Source organism: Chelon labrosus (genome assembly GCF_963514085.1).
Source record: "Chelon labrosus genome assembly, chromosome: 11".
Lineage (NCBI taxonomy): Eukaryota > Metazoa > Chordata > Actinopteri > Mugiliformes > Mugilidae > Chelon > Chelon labrosus.
The window spans coordinates 13,202,453-13,214,182 of NC_140344.1; the positions used below are offsets into that span (position 1 = coordinate 13,202,453).

At 44.2% G+C, this 11,730-nt stretch overlaps 1 protein-coding gene across 2 annotated transcripts; it reads left to right on the forward strand.

The window, feature by feature from the left end:
- Nucleotides 1-911: 911 nt before the first annotated feature.
- On the forward strand, nt 912-10,871 carry kcnc1b (potassium voltage-gated channel, Shaw-related subfamily, member 1b; the record flags this gene model as incomplete). 2 transcript variants are annotated; one of them, XM_084554813.1, is made up of 4 exons in its annotated part: nt 912-2,039; nt 5,142-6,057; nt 6,704-6,877; nt 10,559-10,871. In XM_084554813.1, exons 1-4 carry the CDS (start codon nt 1,476-1,478, stop codon nt 10,666-10,668), a joined length of 1,764 nt encoding a protein of 587 aa, XP_084410939.1. In that variant the 5' UTR covers nt 912-1,475. The 2 variants fall into 2 exon arrangements, with proteins under 2 accessions (XP_084410939.1, XP_084410938.1); XM_084554812.1 differs by lacking the exon at nt 10,559-10,871 and adding an exon at nt 7,922-8,061.
- Nucleotides 10,872-11,730: the final 859 nt, after the last annotated feature.

The window sequence follows — 11,730 nt, forward strand, 5'->3', positions numbered from 1 at the left end:
GTAAAGATTATGGACCTTTTCTTTCTGTGTAATATGAAACCGTTTGCGCTTTAACACACAATCAATGACACCTAAAAACTCATTCTTAACAATTGCGCCCCCTGCTGCCGTACCAAGCACAGGTGGATGCATCGTTGGCTCATTATTACGCACGTCAAGTGACAAAGAGTCGTGTCGTGTTAAATGTTAAATGTCAAATTCTCTATTTCGCTGCATTTTTTTGGAAACATCTCCGATCTGAGAGGAGATTCAAACCTTTCACACTGTCAACAATCAGATAACAGTCTGGTTTTCACATGCGTGAATCATGAGGCGATGGGAAGGTGTGTGGTCGTTGTGTTTTTGATGTCATGGGCGGATCCGAGCGTTCATGTTCTCCAGAGTCACACCTTCTCCAGCCAGCTGTGCGTGACTTCTCTCCTGTCTGTTAAGGCAGCTCGCCGCCCATAACCCTCCGAGCGACGACGTTAAGTGACGGGGAGAAGAAGTATTGGGCAGTGATGACAATTTCTAACGGCTTAGTAATTGGGAGGGCTTGACAGCGTGTTTTAATGAATGCAGTTTCCTCCACTGGGCATGCTCCATCTGATGTGAGAGAGGAGCTGGGAGTCTGGTGTGAATAACAGGCAGTATTTGGGCGTTTTTGAGGAGATTTGTAGCCCACTCATTTCTGATTTTCTTTGTTTAATCACAGCACAGAGACCAGGATCCTCCTCCCTTCTTCAAACGCATTAGAGGGGTTGTTGTGTCGCTTTCCAGCAAAGCGTGAAAGACAGGGGAAAAGTCTGCGAGCAGAGCCGCATCTCTCCGCTGAGACAAAGACCTGCTGCTTAGTGTCGTTAATCGCGGGGAGGGAGCTGGCATAGCTGAGTGTGAAGGAGGTGAGTCCGTGGGCAGGAACAGAGGGACCGGAGAGCCGCGCCGAGTCTCCACCAGGAGCTGCCGGACAGGCGCTGTCCGCTCAGCACCACCGCAGTCACCTTGCTGCGAAAGTCAGAAACACGCTCAAGAGACTGATCCGAGCAATTGCCGCAACCCGGCGAGGCTAATGAGCTGGATTTATTCCGCAAGCAGGGGGGAAATCACCAGCGTTTGTCCCTTTTATCTCGACATCTTGGATTTACCGACGATGTGACGTCTCATCCTCAATGTGATGCCATTGGCTGCGATCATTTTGGATTTCGATTCTATAGCTACCTTCCAGCGGCGAGTCCGGCAGCAGCAAGCGTTAATGATCACTCAGTTACATGGCAGCTACTTGTAGAAAATACAGGGTTTAGAGGGGATGTAGCGTGGTGCGTGTCAAGCTGATCAGATTTCTGCCACAGTTGGTGAGATACGACAGGTTACTTTGTGCGCTGCCTCCCTTATGTAATTGTTTCCGTCAGTGATCACTTCTGTGCATGGTTGCACGGCGCGCCTAGACTTACCTAAGCGATGAAGGGAACTTATTGGAGAAATGCCTAAGGGACGCAATGGGCCTGAGCGACGACAAGGATCGCATTGTGATAAACGTGGGAGGGATCAGACATCAGACATACCGCAGCACCCTGCGCACCCTACCTGGCACACGCTTGTCCTGGCTGGCCGAGCCTGATGCACCCAACCACTTTGACTATGATGCCAAGATCGAGGAGTTTTTCTTCGACCGCCACCCTGGCGTGTTTGCACATATCCTTAATTACTACAGGACAGGTAAACTGCACTGCCCGGCTGATGTCTGCGGGCCCCTCTATGAGGAGGAACTGGCCTTCTGGGGGATTGATGAGACAGACGTGGAGCCATGCTGCTGGATGACCTATCGCCAACACCGGGAGGCAGAGGAGGCCCTTGATAGTTTCGGCGGGGGAGGCCTGTTAGACCTGGGGAGCGATGATGCGGAGCCAGAGCAGGATCATACTGAGGATGATGTGGATGAAATGACAAGGAGGCTGGCACAGGGAGACTCCCCTGATGCCAGGAGTGGAAGCCTGTGGAGCCGCTGGCAGAAACATGTCTGGGCTCTGTTTGAGGACCCTTACTCCTCTAAATATGCAAGGGTGAGTGGCTTTTTAAGATTCTTGATTGTTCTAAGCCGTGGCATTGTTCTTCCTGTTTCAATTAAGATTTGGAAACCTCTTAATAAATGGCCACAGGTGCATGTTCAGACAAAATATTCTAAAAGGTCTGACTGGTCTGACTACCCCTGCTCCTTCATGGTGAAACAAAGACTAATGGGTGTGGGAGTAGAGAGGCTTTTGATGACCTTGAAATTGCACTCCCAGGGGTCTCCTCAGCAGGTCGATGTAAACGCACAAGGAAGGAGGAGGGGGGAAAAAAATGAACCAACCATGTGTAAAAACCATTAACATGCAAATCATTACGTCCACCTTCCTGTATCTTGCAGCAGAAGATAAAGACATTCGTTCTGACTCTCACAGGTCTGATATTTCCAGGACAAGGATCCCTGGGTAGGCAGACTCCCTAGTTAAATAGGTCAGGGCTGCATTGGGAAACCAGATCTTTGGCACCACCAGAATTGTTGTGGCAGACCTCCAGGCAAAAATTGGGTTGCTGTTAGAGGTGACATTTTTGGGCTTTGTTACGGGCACGTTTCCATCTGGGCATAATGCCTCTCGCTGGTCACAATGAAACGACTTTACACCTTTTGATTTATTTTTTTTTGCTTTTCTGACCACTTGCCCCTACAAAGACCGCTGTGCCGCACGCTGCTTTAACAGCTGTAGCAGCCTGATTGGTGTAATTAGTTTTCAGGCTCCGTCCAGCACAAGCAAACGGGGCTGACGTGTTCTCACTCTTAAAGCAAGCATTGGGGTAAGAAGCGTAATCCCGCATCACGCAGCTCGAACACACGCTTGTAAATCTCACCATCTCCAAGCAGGAAAAATCCCCCGGATCAGATGTGTCCCACATTCAACAGCGAGTCTGACAAAAGCGCAGAGAGGATTGACAGAGCTCCAGCAAGACTGGCAAGAAGATTAATTAGAAGTGAGATTCAGAGTTAATTACAGACTCTATTCACAGAGGATACATCAGTGGAAAAACCCTTGTCACTGCACATCACTGTAGGCCTGGAGTTTGCCAGCAACTGTAAGAATTAGCCAATAAGGAGCAAACAATCATTGCCCCCCCCCCCCCCCCCCCCCCCAGGCCGCGCTGTTCCTAACTGTCACAAAGACACATAATTTAAGAGGCGGTCTGATAAGATACAGCGTTTGTTTAACAGTTTGAAGGGTGGGATGTGGCGTTAGCGGCCGACACAAGGCAGAGACGCAAGAAGTCTGCGCGGTAGACACGGTGATTCTCATCTCCCTCGCTCTCTCGAAGGCTGTAATTAAAGATTATTTTCTATCTAGACGATGGGGAAAAATGTCACAACAACAGTGACGTCCGAAACGCGACGAAATTCAGTTTACAAATCACAGAGAACTGAGGGGAGCAGCAGGTGATGATTACTACAATCTGTGCTGTGTGCTTGAGCTGGATTGTATTACAGTCTAAGGAGTACTTGTTGTTTTGTACAGTACTGTGGAGGGGGTGGACAAAACAACAATATTATGCAATCCGACAAAAACACACCGCTTATTAATGGCTCAAAAAGTGCAACGAAATCTCACTTACATCATATCAACAGAAGCTGAGCATTAGCAGCTTGCGAGATTAATTTTGCATTCAGTCGTCCTCAAATGTCAAGTGCTCCCTTTGTTCGCCTCAATGAATTGAATGATGGATATTTAATACTATATATAAAAAATAAATAAATACGCAGTCACACTCATGGCAGTGACTCTCAAACTTTCTAACTCGCCGACCTGTGATACCATCGCTCTGAACAAAGAGGGTAGCCCATCTGACAGATGTCTGTGAGTCAACACACAGTTCCCCCCTGGACCACCATGCTAACATGGACGGGAAGCAGACATTCATAAGCAGCAGTGATTTCCTCAGCCCAACACAATGAATTGCCAGTGATGAGATGTTATGAAGAGGGCCTGTTTTTCATCTCGTGCTGCGTTGCGTGCCTGCCTCACTGAAAGGCTCTGAATGGACTTGACTGACGAGGACGCAGTATATCCTTTGCTCAGTGGAATACAGGGAGGACCTCGTGCCCAGACTTGCCCATTTCCAACCTGCAACTTCCCTGGTGTCACTCATTACTCCTCGATGCTACTTAACAATGCCGTGCATTAGGTTGTGAGGTAGCACAGAGCCTCACTTAAAGCCATATCTGTGTATGAACAAACTGCTATTGATCTAACTTTTGCAATTCATAGGATGATTAAGTAGCTGTCCTCTCTTCCTGTCTGCTTCTCTCTCATTGAAGATATAGCTGTTTACTCTCTTCTGAATCTACAATAGGAAGCGTGAGCAGCAGCACTTCCTGTAAACATGTGCAATGCAATCAGCGGAGGGTAACGTGAAGATTGGGTTGCAATCAGTACCCAGGGGAGAATACCGTATCTGTGACATCCATGTGCTGTAGTATGCATCAGAATGATAAGAACCTAAATGTGATGAAACGTGATCATCTAATCAATACACACTGAGGGCTAAAGTACTCATTTGCCATTAAGGGAAATATGGGTTTCTCATAAAAAAAACAAAACAAAACAAAAAAAACTGTCCACCGAGCCTCTCAGCTCTCTGTGATTCCCAAGAGTTGATCATCCGGACAGGATGACCTTGTGTAGGGAAGACCTACTGTAGCGATGGTGCTGAAGGGAAGAGCCCCAGCTAAATTTAGTTATGGGGATTGACGCTAATGTCACATCTTTTGTTGTGGCTGGCTCTTTACAATTCTGCATGTGGCATACCCTTGAAAATGCCATGACCTTGGGATACAGCAGAGGGAAGAACAGAAAGCTCACATTGATTGTCCCTTTTACAATGACGCTTCTGAGCAAAGACAGAGGAGAGGAATGAGGCTGGTGTGTCAATGCCACTGTCACAATCGAACTAGATGCCATTGTCTGAGATGATAGATTGAATTGCCTTGTGTCTTGCTAAGAATGGCTGTGGGGCCGTCAAGCTTGATTACATTGCATGTATTACTGTGCTCATTCTCCTCTCTGTCCTCTTCCTCTCCCCCCTCCTCCTTCTCCTCTGTTTCCTTTTCTGCACTCTGTGTACTTCCTGCTTAGTGGGTGGCTCTGGCCTCGCTGTTCTTTATTCTGGTGTCCATCACCACCTTCTGTCTGGAGACCCACGAGGCCTTCAACCCCATCATCAACCGCACTGAAGTGGAGGTGGTGAACAATGTCACAACGGAGAACACCTACCAGGAGGTGGAGACTGCGGCCTACCTCACCTACATCGAAGGCGTTTGTGTGGTGTGGTTCACGTTTGAATTTCTAATGCGAATAACTTTCTGCCCAAATAAATGTGACTTCATACGGAACGCCTTGAACATCATCGACTTTGTGGCCATCCTGCCCTTCTACCTAGAGGTGGGCCTCAGCGGACTCTCCTCCAAGGCAGCTAAGGACGTGCTGGGTTTCCTGAGGGTGGTCCGCTTTGTGCGGATCCTGCGCATCTTCAAGCTGACCCGTCACTTTGTGGGGCTGAGGGTGCTGGGCCACACGTTGAGGGCCAGCACCAACGAGTTCCTGCTCCTCATCATCTTCCTCGCCCTCGGTGTCCTGATCTTTGCCACTATGATCTACTATGCTGAACGAATCGGAGCTAGCCCCAACGACCCACGAGCCAGTGAGCACACACACTTCAAGAACATCCCAATTGGATTCTGGTGGGCTGTGGTGACCATGACGACCCTTGGCTACGGAGACATGTACCCTCAGACAACCTCTGGTATGCTGGTTGGAGCCCTGTGCGCCCTGGCAGGTGTGCTGACCATCGCCATGCCTGTCCCTGTGATTGTCAACAACTTTGGAATGTATTACTCGCTGGCCATGGCAAAACAGAAACTACCAAAGAAAAAAAACAGGCATATCCCACGAGCGCCCCAACCAGGTTCTCCTAACTTCTGTAAGTCAAGCATCAGCTCCCAGCCTCAGAGCCCTATTGCCCATGACGACGTTTTCGAGATAAAGTTTCAAGGTAAGAAACAGATATGACTAATGCCCTGATAGACTGCTGCCTCATTACTTCTCTGTTGTCCTGAAGCAGTCATATCACTGTTCTGCTGTTTCACTGTTTGTCTGTTCCCACATTTCAATCAGCTGATGATTCAGGCACGAGACTATACAAATGAGTTTGCCACTGAATATAATCAATAAAACAAGTAATAAAAAGCATATCTGACTGGACAAAAGAAAAGAGAGAGTGAGGCCGGCCATGAGTAACCTTACTATTGATTTTGCACTTGTTAATGCAGTGATTCACTCCTCCTCTCTCTTTAGGCTAAGTGAGAGTACGTATTTGTAACGTTGAGAACAACGTAAGCAGATGTTGGAGGCACTCACTTGACGCCCCCCTGGTGGCGTTAGTGCAAACATATACTGACCTTTGGTACAGTTTGTGTTCAAAAACTCATAAATCAACAGAGCTTCTAACAGACGTTTCACAAAGGAGTGCAAGGTAAACATGAGACAGCAGTCATACAGGCGGCGTTAAGGCAATCCCTGTGTGTATTAAGGTTTATAGTAGGTCATATGAAAACATGCAGTAAATGGAAAAAAAAAAGCTGGTATATGAAACCAGGTTTTTTTTGTCTGTTTTGTTTTCTTTATTGTTTTCTTTATAGATTCCAAGCTGAACGGCGAGGCAGCTAACGCAGCTCTGGCCAACGAAGATTGCCCTCATATAGACCAGGCCATATCGCCGGAGGAAATCTTCAGCCCCGGCGACAGAGAGCGGCCCTGCTTCCTGGTCACCACTGCTGAACGCCCCAACCACACAGGGGGCAGAGTGAGGAGGGGTACGTACAGTAACAGCCAATCACAGGCCCCCTGAGACACTGACACCCTGTAGACCGTAGACACGCTCCCTTCCTGCCTCTGTTTCTCACAGGCACGCACTCAAACACACGTACACAACTGCAAACCTCTAAACACAACCTTAACACTTACGCAGCAGCTGCTTCTCCTCAGTCATCCTGCCGGGAATTGTGTATATATATATATATATATAAATATATATGTGTATATATACACAATTCCGACTCACAAAAATACATGTTAAGGCCAAGCACAATCACCACAAAAGTCAAGAATAATTGTCCACACCTACATAATATATTTTTTGATACCATGCATAATGTAATACCCCTATTTATTTACCAGTCAGAAAGCTATTTTCAAGATTTCTATGATCTAGAGTGTGTTGTCTTACCTGCCTAAGAAAGTATTTATGTGCTACCCGTGTACCATGTATGTACTTGTGTTTTAATGATAAATATCATGCGGGATCCTGACTTACGAGTACATTGCTCTTGACCATAACAGTGCATGAAATGTCTTGCTGATGGGTGCTATCAGTATGGTGAAGGAGCACAACACAAACGGAGGAAGTTTAATGTCGTTGTTGTTGAGATTAAAATCAAATTTACTGATTTCTACATTTTAATAAGGGGTGGGTGGGTGGGTGGCTTTTTTAATCTGATATTAAAGTTCAAAACATTCCTCTGAGTCACTCTCCAGCTGTGTGCAGTAAATGGCATACAGTGTGAAATTCTACCTGTAGCTGAGAATACATTCCCTGCCTGAGGTGCCTACCCTTCCGAGTCTTTTGCAGTGTTATACTCCAAACCATTCCAGTACCACCCGGTGCATGCTGGTGTACTCCTGATGCACTCAATGCATGGAGAATAATAATCTGTCTCAAGTCTGTGTTGACCTGTTTCTTTGGAGACAAAAACAAGAAAGCAACAGGTGTAGTATTTACCAGTGAGGAACACCAAAACATTCTGTCGTGGATTCAGTGCTGCAGTGTACTCAGAACGTTCTCTGTTTTTCAACTGAAGGTTATGAAAAGCCTTGGAGCCTTAACAGCATGTCTGGCATGAGCGGGGATGCCTCTGGAGTGTCCTCAGTGTCCGCCCTGCCCTGCAGCCCACCCTGTCTAATGCAGCACTCACATTCTCCCATCCCATCCATTATGTAGCATGGTTGAGTAGCAGACACAATGCCATTGGAAGGCCAGTCCACACTCCTCCTTCTTATCTTTCCTGTCAAATTTTGTTTTTACACTTGCCTTCGCTCCTGCTTTTTTTCCATTTTTATTTCTTTACTTTTCTGGAAAACTGTATCTTAACTGTGCTTACTCTTAAGCTTCCCAAGTGTTCTCCTTGGGTGTGTCATCATATCCTAGACTAGAAAACATTGGCACATGCCACTCTGCATGGGTCACCACAGTTGCAGACAAAGCACTGTTCTACTTCTACCACAGGCTAACCCCACTCTTTTCCTTGTGTTTAAACCATTGCCTGTTGCTCTGTTGCTTTTGATCTCTCATACTTTTCCTGCCAGTGACTCTACTCTCATTTGCTTTTTACAATTTTGTGAAAGAAATTTTCATAAGATGTAACCCCTGCTAACAGTATGCTGGACATTAACAACACATGGCTTTTAAACATATCCAAAAGCTGTTAAGGGAACTCCTCTTAAGTGCTTTGTACGTTGCAAAGTAGAGACGTTATCATTCTGAGAGTGCAATCCAGACAAGACTCAATGTTACCTGAGTGGCCATTAAAAAAATATATATATTTGAACATGATGTTCATGATGTCCAATGCAATATGGAGATGATGACAATTCCTATGATACCAGTGATGAATACATCTAATGTTAACAGAACTAAAACTGTCTGTTAATTTGCATGAACTGCATGAAAAATTATGTTCAACAAGAAGCTAACTGTATCACAGTACCTGTAAGAAAAAAAACAAAAAGACAAAAACATTTTTCTTTCAAAAGCTTCTAAAGCTTTGTCATTTTATGCATTTTGAGAGAGCTTTACAAGAGACTCAGTCATAGCAGAGATTTTTATGTAGCCGCCATTCTTTGCCTTTCCCCAAATTCATATATTTATTTTCTTGTATTCATTTGACTGGGGCCTCCAACTAAAATAGTGGGATTTGACTTGAACGATCTGTCATAAAGCCAACTAATGCTGTTATGAGCATAAATACTTTTTATATAAATATATTTACTGGTTAGCGGTGAGTTTTTAAACAGCATCAGTGGTCTGCAGCAACTTCTATTACTGCTGTGCTGCTAAATTAAGGCAGGACTCATGAATTATAAAACAACGGTGCCTTCATACCTGGTGAGGCAAAGCAAAAGTGAGTTATAAATTGGCACGATATTACGTAAGTGCTCCCAGTGTAGCATCATTACACTTTATACCATGCTCATAACAGTAACAGTATGTAACAAAAGCTTTATTTTATACGGTGTTCTGCACCACCCTCGTACCCTTAATCACGGTTAAAATGCCATCCTGGTTACTGTTGTTACACCACTGGACGCAGACTTAACTTTTAGAGGGATACATAGCACCAAGAAAGAAAAAAAACTAAAATACTGACTTAGCAGTCCCCATCTTTTTGTATATTAAAGCACAAAATATTGTAAAAGGGGACCAGGCAACTCTAGAGAGCCAAAATATATTGAGTTATGATCAACCAGAGATGTCACAGTGACTCCTGCAGTATGTATGTCTATTGATTTAAAACATCAATACATTTACTGTTACATGTATTGATACTGTCCCAATAATTATGCACAAGTCTTTCAGGGCACTTTAACAAATTTTATGTTGACCAATCAGAAATGTTCATTTCTAGAAGAAGATATCGTATAGTAATTATAGCAACTCAGCTAAGTTTTGTTTTTTATTCATTTCGAGTCATGTCTCTTGTGGTAATTATTGGACGTTATATATTTGGTAAAAAAAAAGATCTTGTAAAGATTTGATGTGAAGAGATGCAGGTGAATTATATGCTCATGCAATTCAAGTGGGGGGAAAAAAATACGACGTAGTATGGGATTTGGGTCTCCTTGGGGAAAGGTAAATGCATGTATTTTCCATTTATGCAACAGAAAAGTATTCAAATAAAATATGTAAATATAAGTCGTTGCATGAAATAAATTTTGTACTCAACGAGTGTTTAGACTCCGTTTTTATTCAACGACACATGCATACATACATGTTTCCTTTCCTGCTAGCTTACTGCTAGTGTTTTCAACCGCTGTTTGACCTTCTGTCTACCTGCGTCCGGGCCAAAGACGGCGCAAAAGTAACGAGCGTGAGAGCATGACGCAAAGTATACAAACGCATGACAATGACTGAGCTACTGTACATCAACCCGTAAAACACAGCATGATCGGGGCATGTTTATTAACCGACTCGGGGTCCAACCTCTGCACACAGACAGTATACATTGGTGTCTGATGCCTTGGCTAAGCATGGGAAATACATGGTAAACCCATCGTTTACCATGACGAACTAACGGAGCACATTTTCTTTACTCTCCAAGCTAGTGTCATTTCACCTCTCCCCCGCGCCGTAGAGGTATCCATCATCGCCATCATTTCCACCATTATACATAGTGTGTGTAATAATTTATTTTTGTTATTGTTTTTTTATATGTTTATAGAGACCCAACGACAGCACCGGAGCAGACAACCAACAGAGTCAGTTTGTGTTATGAACCATGGTGTACCAACCACTATGTGTATGACCCATAATGGCCCATCACCCACCTGATAGTGCTGTAGCTTTGTTGTGTGTATTACTTAGTATTTTTCAATGGGTGTGACAGTGGCAACCTGTACATCACAAACTCAGCATAGATGTAGCACTGAGGAAGTTTTGTTGTCAAGCCTTATGTAGCTCAGTATCTGTGACTGGTTACTGTGTTGTAATTTGTGTGCCTATTTTTGGTGTGTGCCAGTGCTGTAAATACGCTTTTTATGTGTGCTGAAGTTGTGTGTACCAATGTTTTCGAGTGACCATCAAATATCTGTGTGCTTCTTCTGTTGAAAGAAAAAAAAATGTTGCTCCGATTTCAATCGCACCCCCACCCCCACCCCTCCTCCTCCTCCCCCTTTGGCTAAAACCCGTCACTCATCATGTCAGTGGGACTAAACCGATCGTTAACTTTGCACTGTCATGGTCACATCTTTGTAGACTTTGCACTGTTTTGCACCAGTGAAGTTTTGACATTCCTTTGATATGTTTTCAGGCATCAGAGAGATAACATCCACAAAACGAGTGGAAAAAAAGGGGTCACGCTTTCTTAAAAAAAAAAAAGAGAAATAAAAAACACACCACTCTTACCTTATATCGATGCGGCATTAAAATGGCAAGCTGTGCTGTTAGAGAAGGTAAATGATTCAATTGGTAAATCAAAGCTTACACAGGGTTATTCAGAAAGGAGTAATAGGTACTCAACATTAATGTATTGTTGTTATATGTTCATTTGCAGTTGTACTTTAATTCACAAAGACCTTATATATGAATTGCATTAACTTATATTGCAGCTCAGACTTCCATATTTATTCTATTATTCTATAGATTGACAATCCTATAGAATATTCCTCTTTTTCTGCACACATGTTAATTAGTATCTAATTCTTACTAATGCCAAACCATTATCCTTATCATACTGGACAAGTGCCTATGTTATGCAAATTCTTCTTACCATTCAGGAGTATAGCTTAACTAACATAATGAACCAATGTACTGTACATTATATGTTAGATTAGCAGTCACCAGCCATTGAACACAAGCATCATTCAGTACTAAAAAGCACATAGACGCAATAAA